Genomic DNA, 22,141 nt, shown 5'->3' with positions numbered 1-22,141 from the left:
CAGAAAGGCGCGGACGGTAACCCCGCCCCCCCGACATCCGGGGTATGGGAGGCGGGACTTCTTCCTCCGACCGGCCCAATCCGACGGCGTGCGAGCGCTGACGCGAGCGAGGCGCAAGGGGGCGGGGCCGAGGAGCCTTAAAGGGACCGGGAGGAGGAGGTGAGAAGGGTTGGTCGGTAGGGGGCGCTTTTTGGGGGGAGGGGGCGAGGAAGGGGCGAGGAAGGGGCGGGAGGAAGAGGAAGAGGAAGAGGAGGAGGAGGAGGAGGAACAGGAACAAGAAGAAGGGGGCGGCGGCGTGCCGGTGCTGGGCCGGGGCATGGAGCTGTGCGGCGGGGGCTGAGCGGTGCGGGGGGGCTGGGGGGGTGGTTGGGGGGGCGCAGTTCTCGGGGGCTCAGGGAGCAGTGAGGTGTCTGAGGGAGTGGCTCGGGGGTGCCCGGGAAGGGTCTCGGGGGGGCTGGTTGGGGTGCCCCAAGGGGTGTCTGGGGGGTTTGGGGTGCCGGGGGGGGGTGATGTATGTAGGGAGGGGGTGGGGTAGCTGGGGGGAGGATGCTCGTGGGCGGTGTGGGGTACCCGGAGGGGTCACAGCACTGTGGGATCCCGAGGGGGGGGGGGGGTGTGTCTCTGGGGGGGATGTGGGGACCCCGAGAGGGGTGTCTGGGGGGTTTGGGGTGCCCGGAAAGGTCACAACACTGTGAGATCCCCGGGGGGTTGTCTCTGGGGGGGATGTGGGGCCCCCGAGGGGGCTGTCTGGGGGGTTTGGGGTTCCCAGTGCGGGAGGGTGATATCTGTGGTGGGGGTGCGGGGTAGCTAGGGGGGTTGGGGGGGGGAGGATGTTTGTGGTGGGTGTGGGGTAGCTGGAGGGGCCACAGCACTGTGAGATGTCTGAGGGGGATGTGGCGTGCCCGGGGCGGGGGGGGGCTCAGGAGGAGTCTGGCCCGGGGAGGGGTGTCTCTGGGGGGGTTTGGGGTGCCCGGGGAGGGTTTCAGGGGGTCTCTGGGCTATGTGGGGTGCTGGGGGCCCTTCGGCGTGTGACACAGAAAATTGGCGTTTTTATTTGTGCCCTTTGGGCAAGACCCTTGGGGGGGGGGGGGCAGAAGCTAATGGGGGCTCCCTTTGGGGATGGCGGGGGCACCATCTGTTTGTGTCCCCCCCACTCCCGAGGGCGGACACGCCTCAGACATTCCCACCAGGCGATGCTCGGTGTGTCCCCAAGGGAGGGAGGTGCAGGGTGCCAGGGACCCCCCCCCCCCCAATCCCAGCATTGCTCTTGGCTGCCTCAGACAGCCCTGCCTTCCAGAGCCATCCCCTCGGGGCTGGGGTCACTCCTGGGGGGGGGTTGGGGGGGGACACACATCCCAGGGACATGAGTGTGGGCTGGGATCCCACTCCCCACCTCCTTGGCCTCCAGCAGAACCACGGTGGAGCTGCCCTTGTGCTTTGCTTTCCGCCTGCAAATAAATCCACGTTCCCCCCCAACCGCAGCAGCACAGCCCCCACGGGGGGGTGGTGAGGGGGGTGGGGGCTGAGCTGTGTTTTCCACAGCCCTTCGCTGCTGGGGTGGGCACGGGGGCAGCTGCCCACACTCCAGCCCTCACTGCTAAACTGGCTTCTGCGGGATCGCTTATAAATCGGATTTATCCTGAGCGATGTGTGAGGCGAGGGCCGGGGTCCGGAACTGCTCGCTCAGGGGGCAGAATGTCGGCAGCCCAGTGTTTGGGCTGCTGGGTGGCCCTTGTCCCCCCCCCGGGCAGGGGAGGGGGCTGTCTGGGACACAGAGGTTGGGGCCAGGCGCGGCGGGAGGAGAGCCTGAAGGAAGATACGTGTGATGGTTAGGACTGGTTTAGCTCAGGTTTAACCCTGGCAGTCTGGGCTGCTGCCAAGGGGAAGGTTGAAGGGTGTGCAGCCATGGCTGAGCGGGGAGATCGCAGCCAGCGAGTGTTGAGACTGAGCTGGAGAGCCCTGAGCGAGCGGCCGGGCTTGATAAACCCCTTGTCCCGTCCTGTGCGGCAGCTCCGGGCACAGCCCAGGAAAGGTCTAGATAGACGTGCCCCGCCGAAAAAGAGCTGACGTGCCCTTCCAGCCCCATCAGCGGCGCGGGATGGCCCGCTGCCCGCTCCTCCCCGGCATGCTGCTCTGACCCTGCTCGCTGTTGTACGTGAGTCTCGGGCTTCCTGCGTCTCCAGAACGGTGCTTTTGGCTGCCTGTCCCGTTAAACACGGGTGTGAGAGGCCGTCTCTGAATGTGTGTGTCCCCATCCAGGGCTGTTTGGGACTGGACTTCGCAGGAGGACAGACATTCCCCAGCAAACATTTGCTTGTTTGTTTTGTTTTCAGGTCCATCAAGATGTTACAGGTACCGCTGCCCCTGGATCGAGATGGGATCCTCTTCCGGCTCCGTTTTACCACGCTGGCCGTTGGGACTGTGTTTTGCCCACTCTTTGGCTTTCTTTTCTGTGTAATCTGGTCTCTGCTCTTCCATTTCCAAGAGACGACCGCGACCCATTGCGGGGTAAGCGACTCATCAGCAAAATACCCTCCAGGGTCACGGCTGCTCGGCTGGGGCAGCTGGCGGAGTGGCAGGGCTCCTCTCTTCTTCTGGGCTTTCCTACCAGAAGTATTACAGGATCTTGAACAAGCTGCTTTATTTTGTTGTACTTGTGATGCCTTGGGACTGGCAATTGAGGTTTTGGCTTTTTAAAAGGGACCTGGGGAAGTGCAGACTGGTCAGGCTGATGCCTGTACTGAGCGCATTGGTGGTGATTATGAGAAGGAATAAAACTGGTGAAGCTACAGATAAATATATTGTCTTGTGGAAGACTTTAGCCCAGCTTTTATAAAAGGAATTGCTGCCCCTCAGATCTGCTGGAGCTCTTCAGAGGAGTCACAAGCACGTGCCTGGGGAGCTCATGTTGAGAGGGACCATGTGGATTTCCAAAAGGGATGAGATTGGTTTACTCCCCAGGGCTTTCAAGCAGCCACAGCAGAAGTGTAGATAAGCAACTGGTTACAAGCTGGGAAGAGAGGGCAGGAGTCATCCTCATACCAGCAGGAGATGACTCCAGGGTTTTGGGGAGGGTCTGTGGTGTTCCTCGTGCCCGTACGCAGTGGGGTGATGTAGGGTGATGGCGATGCCAGAATCCTGGATCAGGGAGGGCGAGGCAGGCTGCTGAGGGATACGCTGCACCCCTCTGCCAGGGTGAGAAGTGGAGGATGTCGTGTGGAGGTGGCAGGTTCTGCCTGAGGAACCAGCTCTTTGGGTGCCTTGGGAGTAGCCGATATGGGGGACACCTCCCCACAGGACACTGGGAGTGCACAGTTCTGCATGGGCTCCAGGGGAGACTGGGTAGGATCATGGAAAAGCAAATTACCCAGCACATAGGAACTGCAGCTGGCTCGGGAGGTCTCCCAGCTGTGAAATTCTCAAGGTTGGGAGTTTATTCCGGGGCTGCATTGGCGCTTTTCCTGCCTTTATGTTCCTCCTTGAACGTGGTCTTTGCCTGCTGCTGCTATCAGTTCTCCCCATCAGAGCTGGGCTAACAAAACCAGGCACCCTTCTCTCTCCCCAGACTTGGGGGCAGAAAACACGTGGTGGACCACGACTGAGCAAGGGGAAGGAGTAAGGGTCAAAAGTGTAAAGCTAAAACCCGGAATGGGGCACCCCAGCACCCAGGGACTGTCCCAGCAGGGCTGGGGGGCTGCGTGGTCCTGGGGCGGGTGAACTGGGGATGCTGCTGTTGTAGGTTTGCTGGATTTTGAAATAAGAATAAACGTATTTAGGAAAAAAAAAAAAAAAAAAAATTTAGTATCTCGAAGAGCTATAAATAGGACAATATGACACACTCCCAATGCCTCTCCCCACGAGCGGGTGTCTCTCTTGCAGGTCCCCAACTACCTCCCCTCCATCAGCGCCGCGATCGGAGGCGAGACCCCCCAGCGTTACGTCTGGCGTCTCTGCATCGGCCTCCACTCGGCTCCCCGCTTCCTCGTGGCAGTCGCCTACTGGAACCACTACCAGAGCTGCCACTGCTCGCACCCCCGCTACCCGCGCTTGTGCCACTTCAACCTGCTGCTCAACCTGCTTGAAAACTTCGCCCTCCTTATTCTGACGTACGTGTCCTCGTCTGAAAATTATGGTAGGTGTCTCCTCCCACGCTCTGTGCTCACCGCCGTGCCAGTGGTCTTGCTCGCGGCTGCCGAGGCTTTGCAGAGCTCTGCTTCACGCCAGTGTTTTAGAAGGAGTCAGTTTGGAGGGAAAAAATAGTGTGTAAAAAAAAAAAAAAAAAAAAAAAAAATAATTCTATTAAAATTAGTATTTATAAAGTTATGTCCGTGATGTGCAAATAGCAGTGTTCTTTGCAAAATTCTTGGTTGCTGATAACTGGCTGAAACCGTAGGGTGGGATTTTTGTGGAGTCAGTTTGGAGGGGAAAAAAAATGGTAAAAAAAAAAAAAAATTCTATGAAAATTAGTATTTATGTAAAATTAGTGTTATGTCCATGATGTGCAAATAGCAGTGTTCTTTGCAGAATTCTTGGTTGCTGATAATTGGCTGAAACCGTAGGTGGGATTTTTGTGGAGTCAGTTTGGAGGAGAAAAAAATAGTAAAAAAAAAAAAAAAAAATTAGTATTATGTCCATAATGTGCAAACAGCAGTGTTCTTTGCAGAATTCCTGGTTGCTGATAATTGGCTGAAACCGTAGGTGGGATTTTTATCTCAAGCCTAGGGTCAGACTTTAGGGCTCAGTTCCCGCCCGTGCGCCGAGGCCAGGCTTACGGTGTCTCACCGCAGCTGAGCAAAGGCAGGTTAGTGCTCGTCCCTGCGATCTGCTCCGGCTCCACCGCTGAGCTTGGCTTTGGCTCTGAGCTGGTTTCCAGCCCGCGCTCACGCTCCAGCTGCGGTTTAAACACCCTCCCACAAAATGGTCCGGGTAAAATTTCCTGCCGTGACCTGAAAACAAAATCAGAATTTTTCAGGTTAAATCAGTGTGTGTGTGAAATACGGTCACGGTAGGCTGGGAAATGCTCTTCTCCCACATAGTCTCGTCTGAAATGAATTTAAGTGCTGGTGATGATTATCCAGCCGCTGTTTAATCCTGAGATCTGGAGGCGGCACCGGGGGCTGGCTCAGGAGGACTCGAATCCACGAGCCAGCGAGGTGGTGCTGTTGCAGCAGGAACAACCCCAGTTCTGGGACTTGGCAGCGGGAGAGTCACGTGTCGGCTGTCCCCGCACCCCGTTTGATGATGATGATGATGATGATGGATGTTGTGTCTGGCCGTGGGGCCACGCTGGAGGGTGTACTCACAAACTCGAGAGAGAGAGACGAGGCCGGAGCTCTGAGGAGGCTGGGAGCGGTGCTGGTGAGGGGAGGTTGGCAGAAAAGTGTTTGTCTCCTCGCAGCAAGGGAGGTGGGATGAGGGGCAGGGATGCAGCTGATTTTGGGCTGAGAATATCTTCCTACTCGCGGTGGGTGAGGAAAACGAGCTCTTGGAAGGCAGATGTGGTGGGGGCTTAGAGCAACGAGCTGGAAAGGGGCTGTGGCCACCGGAGCCCCCTCCCTGGAAGGCTGGGGACGTGGCTGTGGGGTGGAGGGGCCCAGCCCCAGCGCGGAGGGACCGGGTGGGTGATTTCCGAGGCTCCCTCCATCCCGCTGCTGCTGTCAGAGCACGGTTTCCCCTTCAGAGCACGGAGCAGTACGGGCGCCGTCCCGATTCCCTGTCGAAGCGGGTGTTCGGAGACGTCGCGTCTTTCCGAAAAAAGCAGCTAAGGAGAGCGGGAGCCCCAGCAACCCCCCCCCCCCCCTCCCCGGGCCGGTGAGGTGGCTGATTGCTCGCTTCGCTCCTGCCTTTCGCAGCGCAGCGGTTGCTGCTTTGCTGCTCCCCTGCCCCTCGCTCGCTCGCCGTGCCCGGAGCAGCCCGTGTCGCTGGCACGCCGGCTGGCGCTCCCGTGAAGCTTCCTACCGCCCGGGTGCTCACTGGCTTCCACTGGGTCTTCACCAGTAAGCCTGCTGGTTTCAGGGCTGCAGTGTCATGAGCGGAATCAAACACTCTTTAGGGTGTGGGTGGAGATCCGCAGCGGAGCCCAGTGACCTGGGGTGGCTGGATGTGAACCTCCGGCTGAAGGAGGCCTGTGGTTTAGGGGATGTTCCCTTCCAGCTCGCCTTCCCCGTCTCCTGCCAGCTCTCCCTGTCCCCCACGGCGAGACAGCTTGTCACCACTCCGCCGGTGTCCCCAGCTGCCCAGGGGACTGCAGACAGACCTGCCCATGGGGCTTCTCCAACCCCTCAGGGAGCATGCCCTTAGAAATGAGCAGATGCTCTTTTGGGGTTTGGATGCCCCAGTCCCCATCGTCACCCGAACAGCTCTGCCTGTGCCGCGTTTCGTGGCCGATGGCTCTGCCTGGCTGGCGCGGAGCTTTGCGAGGAGACTGAGGTGCGGCAGAGCGGCTGGGCAAAAGCCATACCGAGAGCTGAGGCTAACCCTGTTTTCTCAGATCCTTGTTCCAGACTAATCTTAGGTTTGTGGGGAAAGTTTCAGACCTCAGCTGCCGTGCTGAGGTGAGAACAGGCTCAGGTTAACCATCTCGGCAGGACATGGCTCACGCCTTCACCTCTACCATCGCTCTTCACGCTGTTTCCCTTCCCTTGGAATCACGGCGGGAAGCAGGGAAGATCTTTTCTTACACTCGGGTGGTTGGGGATTCAGCCTGTGGTTCAGTTCCTGGAGAAGAGGCTGGGAAACTCTTTTAAATTGAAGCACTTGCCTGAAAATAACGCATGGGCTTTGTGTGTGGCTTCGGGGTTCTGTGAGCTGCTCTGGCATGGTGTCGCTCTGGCTGCATTTCCAGCTTGACCCCTCTTATTTGTGCTAATTCAGTGATGCAGGAGACGGCCTTGATGCTGGTGGTGAGGCTGATGGCAGCTGTTAATTGGCAGGTAGATAACGCAGGAAGCCAGAAGATGGCCCTTCCTATATTTAGAACTTGATCACTCCACAAACCTCCCCTCTGTGCCTCAGTTTCCCCATCCCTAGAACAAGACTGGTAATGCTGAGCTGCTCTCAAGGGTGCCTGAGGTTTACAGCCATGTGAAGCGACTCTCAGACCGGGTGCCAGAGCACATAAACACCCTCCTGGCACCTTTAGGATGAATATTCCAGAACTCACATCCCCCCCCTCCAGCCCTGGGCTTACAGAGGTCTGTGGGGCTCACACGAGCGGCTTTGTGGTTAAATCCCCCTTCCCATTTTCTGTGTGGGTGCGGAGCTGTGCTGTGCCTGTCTCCTGCAAAGTCCCCAGACCGCTGCTCATGCTGGGACCCACAGCAGCACCGCGTCCTGCAGAAAGCAATCCTTCGTCCTCCCACAGCCCCACGTTCCCCTTAGCTCAGATGTAACAGGAAACTTGTTGTCTTGTTGATTCAGCAATCCACGAAAATGCCTTCATCGTCTTTATCACGTCGGCTCTGGGCCACATGCTCCTGACGTGCATCCTCTGGAGAATGACTAAGAAACACACAGTAAGTCCTGAGGTACAGAAACTTTCCTTTCTTCTCTCCGGGCAGTGCTGGGTGCTGGGGAGGGGGGTCTCGGCTGGCAGTGGGGGGGCTTCGGCTGCCGCTCACTCGTGACACAACTGGCTGCTAAAGAAGTTAACACCACCCGGTGAAATTGGGAAACCTGGTCACCAAAATTCATAGCTTACCAAGACAAAGCGGGGAGGAATCTTTTAATTTCCTATTTTCTGGTTTGCGCTCAGAGCTGACATTTGAAAACCTGCTCCACTCATGTCCCCATGGGCCGGGTTTGCCGCCCTCTTCTCCTTGCTTGAGGTTGCTTGTTTCTGAGCTGGAATTGCCTTCTCTGTGCTGGGGAACCTGCAAGCTGGGAACGGCTGCCAGCAGCGGGCAGCAGAAGTGTTAGCCCTTTCCTCCAGGAATGGCTGCACTGAGCAGGCTGGCGGGGGGGGAGGGCTCATTGTTTGGGGAGGGGGCCCATGGGCTTGGGGACTCGCTGGTCAGGCAGAGCATCCAGCCAGGGGCTCTGGCTCCATCACCTGGATGCAGCTTTGGTGCTGTGCCGGTTTGTGCCGTGAGTGCCGGACCACCGTGGGCACCGGCAGCTTTGAAGTTCCGTTCGTGAGAGCTGCTTCTGTGCCTCCTGCACGCTCGGCTTCGCCTGGTGCTCTGGGTTCCCTGCACCTCTCTGTCCTCTTCTCCCCAGGAATGCGTCTCACCCAGCTGATCCAACCCTCGCAGTCCCCGTTACTAACTGGGGAAGGGTCCCCAGGGCTCCCTGGGCCGTGTTGCCCTGGGAAGGTGATCGCTTTTTTTTTTTTTTTTTTTTTTTCCCCCCCTCGGGTTGGGGAGGTGTGTGCCCTTATTCCGGGAGCGGGAAGCTGGCGAGGGCCGGGAGCAAGTCTCTCCCAAGGGACGGGATACGGGAATACAGGGCAGGGTAGGTGCTGTGCTCGGCATCTGCTCGGACACTTACAGAGCGCCGTGCGAAGGCTCCTGCTCCATCACGGCTGTTTATCGTCCCCTTCCGGCAATTCGCCGAGCCCGTCCCCTTGCTGCTGTGGTTCAGAGACCTGGGAAAGCCTGCTGCCAGCAGCTGTTTGGCTGCAAGATTCCCTGTGAAAGGGGCTTTTGGAGATCCTGGGGTTCCCCTCTCACTGGGAAGTGATCCGTTGCCTCCGGTGATACGGGGATAATGGGAGCTCAGCAGTCACTCCTTGGCAGCTCTCCTGAGGATTCCTTTATTTCATCTTTTTTTGCCGCCTTGATTTTTTTTTTGTTGTTGTTGTTGGTTGGTTTGGGGTTTTTTTGATTGTTTTGTTTTGGTTTGTTTGTTTGTTTTCTGAGAATGCCAAGCCGCTGCATCTCCTCCCCCAGCACTGCACCTCAGACATGGGCTCCCGGGGAGCTCGTATCTGCAGGCGTTGCACCTTTGCAGACAGTAGCATTGCAGCGAGCCCAGGTGCTTTGATTGCAGCATGTTAGCCAAAAAAAACAAAAAAAACAAAAAAAAACAAACAAACCACACCAAAAACCCAGATGCTGGCTGTGAGCTGGGCAGGGCAGCTGTTCCCTGGGCTGAGCCTGGTGGTGATGGGCACGTGTCGCTGCGTGTGGCAGGGACTGCAGGCACCGAGCTGTGGCGTAATGTGTCCCTGACCCATCATGGCACAGGAGCCGGAGGATCGCGTCAGGGAGGTGAGCAGCCTGCCTCTAAACGCCTGGCTTTTCTCTGCCAGGTGATTTGGGAGGGTTTCTCCCAGTTTCATGCTGGGGAATGCCATGAGGCAAGTCCCGCCGGCGGTGTTTTCACCCGGTGTGCCCTGCTGCTTGTCTGGCAGCGCTTCTGCAGGCAGGTTGTCCCTCCTCTGCCGCATCACCCGCCGAGGAGCTGCAGGAGGTGCTGGCATGGCTGTCCGGAGCACGTCCCGTGGGTCTGCACGTCCGTGGAGCTGCAGTGGGGTGGTGGCCTTGCCAGGGGAGCTGCCTGCACCCACAGAGCCTGTGGGCTGGGTGTCACTGGTGCTGTGCACCCATCGGCACTGGAGCATCTCCTGCTCCGGTGCTGCTGGGTGGCTTGTTCAGGGCACGGGATGAGGGGCGCAGCAAACCAGCCCCCCGCCCCGTTCCCCCACCCAGGAATCACTTGGGCTGGGAGCCGCTGCCGAACCGCAGCTGTGCGCCTCAGTGGGCGAGGTGGCAGCTTGTCCTCGTTACCCTCTCCCCGATGCTCGAGCCGTGCTGGGGTGCTTCTGTGTCCTGGTGCACGTGCCCAAGCCCAGCGAAGGAGCATTTGTCCCCTCTGGGGACGCGTGGACCACGGCACAGCCCTGGGTGGAAGGGCTGGGGGGGGGCACACGGTGATGCCCTGGTCAAAGGTGCGACTGCCCGACACGGCTTCCTCCTCCGATCCTGGAGAGGACCTGCTGAGGGAGGGGAGCTGCTCGCAGGGGTGCCCGGTCCCCCCCAAAGCTGGGTGTCTCCCTGAAGCTGGGGCTCGCCCGCCCCTGCCCGGGAGCGCGGTGTCCCCTGCACCAGCTCCCCGCGGGGCCGCGTGTCGGCAGATGGAGCTGTTGCCCGGGGAGCGAGGGCGACGGGTGAGCTCCTCCAAAAAAGAAAGCACTGCGGGGTGGTGGCACGGCCGCCGGGTTGGATGTGCCTGGGTGCAGCGGGCCGAGGGCTCGACACGCGGCCGCGGGTGCCGTCCTCCGATAAAGCGGGCGCTCGCCCTTATCGTCACCGGGCAGCTCTTGTCGCTCCGTCGGTGTCTCGTGATGCGCGAGCTGGGCTCCGGCTGTGAATCACTCCCACGGGGCCACGGCTGCTCCGGGCCGGGCAGGGTCTCCTGGGGTTCGTCCTGCTGTTTGGGTCCCAAGGCTGGCAGCAGCAGCAGGGCTCTGCGGGGCTGGGCTCGGCACGGAGGGGTGGCAGGGCCACCACCACATCCCCCTCGCCCCGAGCCGAGCAGCCCGCGGGAACTGCTGGCCTCAGCAGGAGCAGGGAGAAGTTGGGCAAACCAGAGGCTCACGGGGCTGTTTTAGGTCAGGGCACGAGTGATCTTTTCTTGCGGGTCACGGCATCTTGGGGTTGGATTCTGGCTCTGTTTCTGTTGGGGGGGGGGGGCTTTTTATATTCACCTTTGTTACCTCCAGCCCTGGAACCGGCAGTTGCAGGAGGGAACGGATGAAGGGGATGACTCGGACCCCACAGTGTCGCATCCTTCCCTCCTCTTCAGAGCAGAGGAAGCCACCAAGGGTCCCCAGGGCGGGTTTAGATTCTCCAGGACTAAATCTGGGACTGTCTTCAGGACAAACTCCATGTGAGGAACTGGAAGGCAGGAACCAGCCTTCCCCCTGCTTGGCCTCGAGGAGGGAGCAGGGGGTCTGTGCACAGCCCTTCTCAGGCCCTGCGCCTCACACAGCTTTTTAGAGCTGCTGGAGGGGGCAAAGCTCCCCAGGTCTGCCGGAGTTTCCGTGCATGAGTGACAGGAATTGGTCTTGCAAAAGCCTCGCGTTCGTCGGGGCTGGTGTTGCAACTGCCTTTCTGCAAGGGCAGGAAGGTGCTGAGGAACTTGTTTGCAATGGGGAAGTACAGGCGGTTTCCAGTTGCAAGGTGGCAAATAGCGAGAGAAAGGAAAATAAAGCTCCGCAGGAGGGAAGAAGAGAGAAAGCGGGCTGAGAGGAGGAGGGGAGGGGGCAAAGCAGGGGAGAGAGCTTGGGGAGGAAGGGAAATGGAGCCAGAGAGCCTCCAGCTATGGACTGATCGTAGCAGGGTCGGGGCAGCGCACCCAGTCCTGGGTGCTTGGCTGTGGCTGGCATCTCTGCGGTCGCTCTCCGCTCCCGGCCGGCTGCACGCCCTTTAAAAACCCTCCTTCCACAGCTGGCGCTGCCCCCGCGGAGATGATGAGCTGCGCAGCAGAGCGGAGCGGTTTCACTTCTTGTTTGCAAACATATTTCCCTCCCCTGCCCCCCCCCCCCCCCCCCCACCTTAGCCCAGCGGCTGACAGCGCCGGGCGCCGCGTTTCGGAGGGGAGATACACGGGCACGGCTGCTTCGGGCCCGTTTGTGGGGCCGGGTCTTGCCGTGCTGCCAGCACCGGGGGGGGGGGCTCTGCCCAAAGTGGGGCGCAGGCTGAGCCCGGCCCCACGCCGCCAGCTTTTGGGGACCCTCTCCTCCAGCAAGGGCGAGGGCAGGGTTGCTGCTCGGGTGCAAACCCCAACTGCGTGAGCAGGGAGGGGGGGCAGGTTGCTCCTGTCCCCGCTCGGCGCCAGTTAAGCCCTTTCTGCTCGTGCTGCCAGAGTGGGATGGTCCGAGCTGAGTTTCCAGCTGCTGCTGAAGCCATGCAGGGGGTGCTGCAAAGGCAGCCGGCAAGCGCCGTGTGGTTTCGGCCCCGCTCCTCGGTAGCACCGGCGCCTAGCCGGCAGTCTGGTGGTGGCAGCGGCACAGCTCGCACAAGCCCTCTATAAATATCGCAGCGCTGACCTCAGTGCTCGGGCAGTTTGTCTTCGGGGTCACCGCAGAGGGAGCCAGAAAAGCTCGAGGGGGAGCTGGGCCCGCTGTGCAGCGTGTAGCCCCGAGGGTGCCGCTTGTCCCCCGGGAAGGGACGGCTCCGGGAGCAGAGCCGGTGCTTGGCGGGTCCCAGGAGAGCGTAGCTGTTGCATTTTGAATTCATGTCACTTTGCCATTCCGTTCCCTGTCCCCGTTGGGATCTGGGGTGTGGACTCTGCTGGGTCCCTCTTCTTCCTCTCCAGAGGCAGTGGAAGAAGCAGGAGGCTCTGTGTTTCCTATCTGCCCGCTCCCAGCAGCCAGCCTCCAGCACTTGGAGCCGGGTTTATGGAGTCAGGGGTTCCCCCAGGAATGGTGAAGGAGACGCTGGGAGCCTTTGGTGGACTTGGGGCCGCACAGCGCAGCATCCCGGGCTGGGGCTGCAGGGCTGTGCCCCCCCGGGTGGGTTGGTGGAGATGGTCTCCTCTTCCCCCCCATCATCTGGCCTCCTGCTCCTGACTCACCTTGGTGTGCACGGGTAACGTGCCTCAGCTCAAAGCCTGCGAGCTGCCAGACTAAATATAGTTTGCTTGTGGTTTTCGGGGCCAGACGTGCATCCAGCTACAGAGGGGTGGCTCGGGGGGTGCCGGGGAGGGGCTGTGTGAAACTGGAGTGGCTTGCAGGGGACAGCGGGTGCCCAGGTCTGTCCTGCCAGAAGGAAATTGCAAAGCTGGGGTTGGCAGCCGAGCGTTGCCCGCTGCAGCTGCGCCAGCCCAGCAGCCCCAGCAAGGGCTGGGGGGAGCCTGAAGCAGCTGAACTGGGAGCACCCCAATGCTGGGCGGCTGATGCCTGCTGCCTGTGCCAGGCACGGGGGTGCCCCGGCAGCACCCTTTTTCCCCAGCACCCCCCTGCCCCAGCCCAGCTGGCAAGCAGGTTCTGTACTGCACTGCACTGGATCAGGCTTAGGGTCAGGCTTAGGGTCAGGGTTTTTCCTTCCTGGGATAGGAGGGCTGCACCTCTCTCCTTCTGGGTTTGCCAGGCTGCAAACCCACCCTGCCTGCCTCAGCGCGTGCCCTGAGCGTTTCACAGCCAACCCGCCCCACATCCTTGGGATGTTCTTATCCCTCTTGTTCCCTCGCAGGGAGCTGGCGTGTGGAGGCTTTGCCCGGCTGCTCAGAGCTGCCAGCTCCCCTCCAAGGCACTAACCTGGGGGGTCTCCTGCCGCAGGACCCTGGCGGGGGTCCCCAGAGGAGCGGCCGCCCTTGACCCTGCATCTCTGGGGCCTCGGGGCGGGGAGAGATGCCCTCTGCGCTCTCCGAGTGGATAATTAGGTGCTCATCCTTACTGCCGGGGCAGGTCCAGCTCACCCCAGAGCCCCGGGGGATCGCCCCTGCGTGTCCCCGGGGGTGCGTGGGGGTGTCGGGAGGCAGCGCGTGTCACGGCAGATAGATGCCCACGCCGCTGAACGGAGGTTTCTCAGCAGCCGCTGGCTTGAAATCTGGCACGGTTTGCTGCTCCTCAGGGAACGGGCCCTGCGGCAGCGTGGGCAGGACGCCCGGCCGCAGCGGGGAGGAGGACGGGGACTGCGGGGGGATGTGGGGGAGCTGGAGCGCGTTACCCCTGCCCTGGTGCAGGAGGAGGAGGAGGAGGAGGAAGGCACCGGGCTGCTGGTGCTTCGGGCAGTGTGGCTGGAGCTCTGGTCGCTGCTGGTGCCCACCGGAGCTGAGCTACGTGTCTGCTCGCCAGCGTCCACCGCGCCCACCGCCCCGCTCGTGGCTTGGGCTTTGCTAGGGGTCCCTGGGGAGGTTCGGCTGCCTGGCACCCCCCAGCCTGCGGCTGCCACGTTGCCGGGAGCCCCTCGCGGGGAATCCGGGGGTGTCTTAAATCCGCCCCCCCCCCCGCCAGGCGCGGGTCGGGGGGCTGTGCGGTGGCGCGGTGCAGTGCGGCTGGCTGCGGTGCCCTGTGACGCGCGGTGGGACACGGGGAGGTGACATGCAGCGTGGCACAGCACAGTGCCCTGTGACACGGGGAAGTGACACGCAGCACAGCACAGTGCCCTGTGACGCGCGGTGGGACACGGGGAGGTGACATGCAGCGTGGCACAGCACAGTGCCCTGTGACACGCAGTGGGACACGGGGCGGTGACACGCAGCACAGCACAGTGCCCTGTGACACGGGGAAGTGACACGCAGCACAGCACAGTGTCCTGTGACACACAATGGGACACGGGGCGGTGACACGCAGCGGGGCACAGCACAGTGCCCTGTGACACGGGGAACTGACACGCAGCACAGCACAGTGCCCTGTGACACGCGGTGGGACACGGGGCGGTGACACGCAGCGTGGCACAGCACAGTGCCCTGTGACACGCGGTGGGACACGGGGCGGTGACACGCAGCGTGGCACAGCACAGTGCCCTGTGACACGGGGAAGTGACACGCAGCACAGCACAGAGCCCTGTGACACACGGTGGGACACGGGGTGGTGACACGCAGCGTGGCACAGCACAGTGCCCTGTGACGCGCAGTGGGACACGGGGCGGTGACACGCAGCGTGGCACAGCACAGTGCCCTGTGACACGCGGTGGGACACGGGGCGGTGACACGCAGCGTGGCACAGCACAGTGCCCTGTGACACGGGGAAGTGACACGCAGCACAGCACAGTGCCCTGTGACACGCAGTGGGACACGGGGCGGTGACACGCAGCACAGCACAGAGCCCTGGGACACGGGGAAGTGACACGCAGCACAGCACAGTGTCCTGTGACACGCGGTGGGACACGGGGCGGTGACACGCAGCGTGGCACAGCACAGTGCCCTGTGACACGGGGAAGTGACACGCAGCACAGCACAGTGCCCTGTGACACGCGGTGGGACACGGGGCGGTGACACGCAGCGTGGCACAGCACAGTGCCCTGTGACACGGGGAAGTGACACGCAGCACAGCACAGTGCCCTGTGACACGCGGTGGGTCACGGGGCGGTGACACGCAGTGTGGCACAGCACAGTGCCCTGTGACACGGGGAAGTGACACGCAGCACAGCACAGTGCCCTGTGACACGCGGTGGGACACGGGGCGGTGACACGCAGCGGGGCACAGCACAGTGCCCTGTGACATGGGGAAGTGACACGCAGCACAGCACAGTGCCCTGTGACACGCGGTGGGACACGGGGCGGTGACACGCAGCGTGGCACAGCACAGTGCCCTGTGACATGGGGAAGTGACACGCAGCACAGCACAGTGCCCTGTGACACGCGGTGGGACACGGGGCGGTGACACGCAGCGTGGCACAGCACAGTGCCCTGTGACACGGGGAAGTGACACGCAGCACAGCACAGTGCCCTGTGACACGCGGTGGGACACGGGGCGGTGACACGCAGCGTGGCACAGCACAGTGCCCTGTGACACGGGGAAGTGACACGCAGCACAGCACAGAGCCCTGTGACACGGGGAAGTGACACGCAGCACAGCACAGTGCCCTGTGACACGCGGTGGGACACGGGGCGGTGACACGCAGCGTGGCACAGCACAGTGCCCTGTGACACGGGGAAGTGACACGCAGCACAGCACAGAGCCCTGTGACACGGGGAAGTGACACGCAGCACAGCACAGTGCCCTGTGACACGCGTTGGGACACGGGGCGGTGACACGCAGCGTGGCACAGCACAGTGCCCTGTGACACGGGGAAGTGACACGCAGCACAGCACAGTGCCCTGTGACACGCGGTGGGTCACGGGGCGGTGACACGCAGTGTGGCACAGCACAGTGCCCTGTGACACGGGGAAGTGACACGCAGCACAGCACAGTGCCCTGTGACACGCGTTGGGACACGGGGCGGTGACACGCAGCGGGGCACAGCACAGTGCCCTGTGACACGCGGTGGGACACGGGGTGGTGACACGCAGCGTGGCACAGCACAGTGCCCTGTGACACGCGTTGGGACACGGGGCGGTGACACGCAGCGGGGCACAGCACAGTGCCCTGTGACATGGGGAAGTGACACGCAGCACAGCACAGTGCCCTGTGACACGCGGTGGGACACGGGGCGGTGACACGCAGCGTGGCACAGCACAGTGCCCTGTGACATGGGGAAGTGACACGCAGCACAGCACAGTGCCCTGTGACAGGCGCTGGGACACGGGGCAGTGACACACAGCATGCCGCGATGCCCTGTGACACACGAACTGCACACCTGTGACATGCAGCATGTTGCAGTGCTGTGTGACACGCAGCAGAGCACGGCGCAGTGCCCTGTGACACGAGCAGCATGGTACAATGCCCTGTGACTCACGAGCGGCACGTCGCAGTTTCCTGTGACACATGATTTGGCATGTCATAGTGCCCTGTGACACGCGGTGCAGCACGGCGCGGTGCCCTGTGACACATGACATGTCGCGGTGCCCTGTGACATGTCACGGTGCCCTGTGACACATGGTGCAGCATGTTGTGGTACCCTGTGACACATGACACATCACGGTGCCCTGTGACACGCGGTGCAGTATGTCGTGGTGCCCTGTGACATGCGGTGCAGCATGATGCAGCGCCTTGTGACACGTGACACAACATGTTATGGTGCCCTGTGACACGTGGCACATCATGGTGCCCCGTGGCACGCAGTGCAGTATGTCACGGTGCCCTGTGACACGCGGTGCAGTATGTTGCGGTGCCCTGTGACACGCGGTGCAGCACGGTGCCCTGTGACACATGACACATCACGGTGCCCTGTGACACGCGGTGCAGTATGTCGCGGTGCCCTGTGACACGCGGTGCAGCACGGTGCCCTGTGACACAGGACACAGCACGGTGCCCCGTGACACGCGGTGCAGTATGTCGCGGTGCCCTGTGACACGCAGTGCAGCACGGTGCCCTGTGACACATGACACATCACGGTGCCCTGTGACACGCGGTGCAGTGTGTCGCGGTGCCCTGTGACACGCGGTGCAGCACGGTGCCCTGTGACACGCGGTGCAGCACAGTGCCCTGTGACACGCGGTGCAGTATGTCGCGGTGCCCTGTGACACGTGGTGCAGCACAGTGCCCTGTGACACGCGGTGCAGCACGGTGCCCGGTGACACAGGACACAGCACAGTGCCCTGTGACACGTGGTGCAGCACGGTGCCCTGTGACACAGGACACAGCACGGTGCCCCGTGACACGCGGTGCAGCACGGTGACACGCGGGGCGACGCGCAGCGGGGCGCGGGACTCTGGCCGCCGCTTCCGTCGCGCCCCCGTTTCCGCTGCCGTGGGACCTGGGTGAAGCAGCCAGGGCTTTTTCTGCCACCTGCTTTTTTCCGGTGTGAAACTTTACATAACGCCTCGGCCTCCGGCTGCTCGTTGTTATTTAACTCCCGGGTTGGGTTTGCACCGGGCGCTCGCCTGGCCCCGCACCCCCAGGGCCGAGCACCAGCCGCCTCCTGCTCCCTGGGGGGGGGAGCGGGTTGGGGGGGCCTGGGGGCAGCCCAGCCGCCGGAGGGTCCCGGCTGGGGAGAGGGACCCTGGTCAGCCCCAGCGGGAAGGGACCTGCCGGGGCCCCGCGGGGCGGAGGTGGCCCCGTGTCCCCAGATGCCGAAGGTGACCACGGGGCCGTCCTTCCTCTTTGGGTTTTCCTCCCTGCCGTGACCTGTTTGTGCTCGTGGGGCGTGGGGGCTGAGCCCGCTGCTGTGCTTTCCGGAGGGGTTGGGGGGGGGGGGGGTGTGTGTGTAATGGAAAGTGTGATGGGGCGATTTAAATTTTCCTCGTTCTCAGCGGTCCCTGGAAATGGAGTTTCTGTCTCACGTGAAGCGTCAGACGGCGGGGAAATTCCCCTCCCACCCAGAAACAGGAATAACAGCCCACGTCTGGGCCGTCCGTGGCATCCCCAGCCCCCTTCTATGGGGCTGACCCCCTCCCTCCCGGCCCCCCTGCCCCAGGGCTCGGCATGCTGGCCACCCTGCACTGGGACGGGGACACTGGGGTCCCCCCTAAGCCCCCCTTGGTGTCTGGCTGCGGTTTGGGGTTCCTCTGCCACGGGGCTCCCTGCGCACCCCAGGACTTTAGTTTTTCTTTATCCACGATGCTCAGCGTGATGGGAGAAAGGGAGGAATGGGGCTGGAGCTGGTACCCCCCCCCAGCTTCGGTGGGGCAGCGTGCGGGCAGGGAGATGGGTTGGGGGGACCCCACTGAGGGGGAGCCGGCCGGTCCCTGGGTGCCCCCTGTGCCAGGGGGTGTGTGTGTGGGGGGGGGACACACACACGACTCTGCCAATGCAAATGTAGCAGCTCTGCTCCCGCCCGCTGCGCTGTCGGAGATGGTGCTGGGGAGGGTGTGTGTGTGGGGGGGGGGGCAGGATGGGGCCCCCCGCCCGGTGCCAGGGCGGCTCATGCGATGGCTCCGCGCACGGCTGCCGCCCCTTCATGTGGTTTCCTCCTCCCCCGGCGCAGTTGCGAGCGATGGGGTGCCGGTGAATTCCCCGCGCCGGGGCGGTTGGGCAGCACCCCGGGGTGGGGGGGTGGGGGGGGGGGGTGGGGTGGGAAGCTTGGGGCTACCTGCAGCCGGAGGATTTACCATCTGGTAGAGCCCCTTGGCCAGCGTTTGGGGGGGCTGCGGGGGCCCCGGCTGCATCCCAGCACCACTGCGGCTCGTTGCTGTCAGACAAGCTCCGCTCTGCGCATCCCTGGGCACGCTGCAGCCCCCCATGGATGCCTCCCCCCCCCAGCTCCCCCCCCCCCCCCCCCCCCGGGGAGCCCCGGCAGCAGCTCGGTTTATCGCTGCAGAGGTGCGATCCCCACGGTCACAGCCCTCCCAAAGCAGCCGGTGCAGCCCGTGGTCCTTACCCAAGGACTGTGCCCAAGGAACTGGGGTGCAGAGGGGCTCCCCCAGTGCCTGCCCGTGCCCCCCCGGGGCTGGGGGGGGCCAGGGCTGAGCTTCCCCAGGGATGAGGGTGGCTGCTCCAGCATCTCCGGGGTGCGCAGGGGCGAGGGCTGAGAGGGACGGGGATGGGATCGGGGCTGTGACCCAGCTCTTGGCTTCTTCCAGGAGCGCAAGTCGTACAAGTGGAAGCAGCTGCTCTTCTTCTTCACCTTCATCACGTTCGCGTTTGCCGTGTGCGTCTACTTCCACCACAACTGGTACTGCAGCCCTGGAGGTGAGGGGGCCGGGCAAGGATGTGGGTCCCCCTGCAGCTCAGCCGTGCCGGGGCGGGGATGTGGCCGGGGAGGGGACTGGGGTTGACGCCTTGCCTGCCAAATCCCAGCCAGGATTGCTCCCCCGGGAGGGACAGCGCCCAGCCACCCTCCTCCTCCCACCTGGGTTCAAGCAGGCGACGAGCCCCCTGCCCCGAGGAGGGGTGCCCCAGGAGATCCCCCAGCTCCCCGGGGCCGACCTGGCTGCGGGTTCCCTTCACTTGCTGTGTTTCCTCTGCCAGTGTACACCGTCTTCGCTTTCCTGGAGTACCTGGTTGTCCTCTCCAACATGGCCTTCCACATGACTGCCTTCTGGGACTTCGGCAACAAGGAGCTGGTGGTGAGCTCGCTGCTGGAGGACAAGCACTTCTAGCCGGCCGTGGTGCCGGTGCCGGACGGGGGGCTGCTCATCCCCTGGGGGAGGCAGAAAGCCCCTTCCCCCTCCCGCTGCCCCCCGGGGTTGGGGTGTTTGCTGTGGAGCTGCTGCAAGGATCGTCCCGGGTCCTGCCAATCTGTGCATGGTCCCTGGCTGCGCCTGGAGTTCTTTTACAGGGGGAACTGGGGGCTCTTGCAGGGGACCCTCGAGGCTGGGACCCCCTGCCCTGGCTCCCGGCCGGCTCCCGGCGTGGGTAGGAGGACAGAGAAGGGGGGCAGGTACCTGCTGCCTGTTCCGTTGGAGGATGCTCCGGGCAGAGCAGGATTGTGCCCCCAGCGCCGGGGCACGGCGGGGACCAGCCTTGCCCTGCCCCTGCTTCGCCTGGGTGCTCCCACGGTTCCTCCTCCAGGCTGGGGGTCCTCGGCCAAGGTCCTCAAAAACCGTGGCTTTTCAGGCAGCCTGGGGAGCAGGAGCACTTGCTGCCCCTGCATCTCTCTGGTTGCACACCCTCCCCCCCCTCAAAAAGCGGAGCAGCCCCCAGCCTCGGACTTCTGGAGGCTGCAGGGGCTGGGGCAGAGCCGGGCCCGTGCTGCGGTGCGCGGGGCTGGGTCCAGGCTCCTCCCGAGCTGGGGGGCTGACCCCGGGTGCTGCTCTCCCATCCGGCGCCGGGGCAGGGTCCCGGCCCACCCGTGCCCGTGGTGCTGGGACGGGAGCGTCGCCCGAGGCGCTGGCTGCGTGGGAGCACGGCGAGGGCAGGGGCGCAGCCGAGGCCGAGAGCATCCCTGCTCTCCTGCTCTGCCTCTGGCAGAAGCCCCCTCCGGCGAGCAGAGGGTGCCCGCCGGGGTGCTGTGCTCCAGTTCCAGCCCAGTTTGGGGAGGAAGGGTGAGTGGGGCGAGTGGGCTGGTGCCGGAGGTCCTGGCTCTGACGCCCGTGCGGCTTCCCCTGGGCCGTGGGGCTTGAGCTGGCGGCTGCTGGGGTTCAGCGGTGCCGCTGCTTGCCCTGGGGGCTTGGTGGGGACCCCCCCATCTGCGGGCTCTGGCTGCCAGGGTGGGTGTCGGGTGCTGTCGGGGTGGGAGCTGGGTGCTGGCAGGCTCTGGCTCGCAGGGGCCACGGCCGCATCCTGTGCAGCGGGGAGCCGGTGCTGGGCTCGGAGCCGTAGCGCAGGGCTCGCTGCTGGAGGCTCTGGGAGAGGAACGAGCAGGGGGCTGAGGCCTGTCAGCACCAGGAGCCGTCGGGAATTCGGGGAGCGCCGTGCCCGGGCTCCCATCCATCCCTGCTGCCCTGCATGCGTGTGGCATCTGCGCCTCGGGTTTGAAGTGGAAATAAAACACCGAGTATTTTTTGTGAGCTCTCGGCAAACTCTACGCCGCTTCCACCCGGCCCGGCCGGTGGGTCCCATCCCTTCCCGGTGACCCCGTGTCGGGGTGGGGTCTGGCCTGTGGGTGCAAGGATGTGGCCTTGGGGTGCTGGGGTGCAGGATGTGGGGTGGGATGGGAGCCTCCCCCCCGCCCCCACTGGGTGCCAGGGTCTGTGTCCACCCCACAGCTGGAGGCTCCGCTCCCCACCCAGCCCACGGGTGCTGCGGGGGCCAACGGGGCCGGGAGGGCTGGGGTGGGCACAACTGGGGGTGCGGAGTGGGGGGCAGGGGAGCTGCCAGGGGCCTCAGTTTCCCCTCTGCCCCGTGCCGGGGGAGGGTGGGGGGGTGGTTCATGGTGGGGTCCTGACCTCATCGCAGCTGGGAGGGGAACAGCCATGAGCTCATCGCGCCGGGGCCAGGGCCACAGCCCTGCTGCTCCCCTCTCGGCGTCCCACCCCGGGGTCCCCGCCTTGCCCCAGCACCCCGCCAGTCCGGGGGGGGTGGGGGTGGGGGGGCGGGGGGGTCTGTCTGTGTCGGTGCCCTGGCAGGAGAACCTCCCGGGCACGGGGACACCCCGACTGCAGCACCCCGGGTCCCCACACCACAGCACCCATGGCTCAGCCCTTGCGCGGGGGGGCATGGCCCTTTGGGTGCCCTGGCCCCAAAGAAGGGACCACCCCCCCACACCCCCTCCCCCCAAAAAAACAATAGTGGGGTCAAATCCTGCGGCTGCAGTGGGAGCAGGACGCACACAACCCCCGTGGGAATGGGGAGATCCCCCACGGTGGGAGGAGGGTTCGGCACATTTCCCGGGCAGAGCCGGGGGGGGGGGGGGGAAGGGGGGGGGGAGGGGGGGGGAAGGGGGGGGGAAGGGGGGGGGGGGGGGAAGGGGGTGTCCACACTTTGCACCGACCCCCGGAAGGCTGCGCCAAGGCCACGGGAAGGGGACAGGGACGGGACGCGGCCGCAGCCACCCTGCCCCGCGGGCACTTCGTCGCCCACGCCGGCCCCCGGCGGCCCCCCACGCCCCCCCCCCCCCCCCCCCCCCCCCCCCCCCCCCGGCTCTGCCCGGGAAATGGCAGCGGGGAACAAAAGCGGCTTGTGGCAGGCGCCCGGGTCTTGGCCCTTCCTGCAGGAAAGGCCCCGGGGCCGGACGAGGGGCCGGGGTGTGCGTGGCAGTGGCGGGGGGGGGGGTGGGGGGGCCCTGCCAAAATCCAGCCGGCCACTGGCCAGCACGTGCCCCGGGGGGTT

General features: G+C 63.6%; 1 protein-coding gene across 6 annotated transcripts; it reads left to right on the top strand.

The window, feature by feature from the left end:
- The first annotated feature begins 52 nt into the window (after positions 1-52).
- Positions 53-20,880, top strand: PGAP2 (post-GPI attachment to proteins 2). Of its 6 annotated transcripts, none has more exons than XM_042792777.1 (6): positions 53-159; positions 2,334-2,508; positions 3,880-4,132; positions 7,420-7,526; positions 19,012-19,120; positions 19,400-20,880. In XM_042792777.1, the coding sequence occupies exons 2-6, from the start codon at positions 2,344-2,346 to the stop codon at positions 19,528-19,530; spliced, it is 765 nt and encodes a 254-aa protein (XP_042648711.1). In that variant the 5' UTR covers positions 53-159; positions 2,334-2,343; the 3' UTR covers positions 19,531-20,880. The 6 variants fall into 6 exon arrangements, with proteins under 6 accessions (XP_042648711.1, XP_042648712.1, XP_032857169.1 ...); XM_042792778.1 differs by lacking the exon at positions 53-159 and adding an exon at positions 253-343 and having other exon boundaries at positions 7,420-7,514; XM_033001278.2 differs by lacking the exon at positions 53-159 and adding an exon at positions 253-343.
- The last annotated feature ends 1,261 nt before the right edge of the window (positions 20,881-22,141 follow it).

This window comes from Tyto alba, unplaced genomic scaffold (genome assembly GCF_018691265.1).
Source record: "Tyto alba isolate M040663 unplaced genomic scaffold, T.alba_DEE_v4.0 Super-Scaffold_2, whole genome shotgun sequence".
NCBI classification, from domain to species: Eukaryota; Metazoa; Chordata; class Aves; order Strigiformes; family Tytonidae; genus Tyto; species Tyto alba.
Note: the sequence above shows the minus strand (reverse complement) of the source record. Positions and strands in the feature narration are given on the sequence as shown.

Coding starts and splice junctions, on each gene's coding strand:
- PGAP2 (XM_042792777.1), top strand. CDS start 2,344: ATGTTACAGGTACCGCTGCCCCTGGATCGAGATGGGATCCTCTTCCGG. Junction 7,527..19,011: donor AACACACAGTAAGTCCTGAG/GTACAGAAACTT, acceptor GGCTTCTTCCAG/GAGCGCAAGTCGTACAAGTG. Junction 19,121..19,399: donor CTGGTACTGCAGCCCTGGAG/GTGAGGGGGCCG, acceptor TTCCTCTGCCAG/TGTACACCGTCTTCGCTTTC.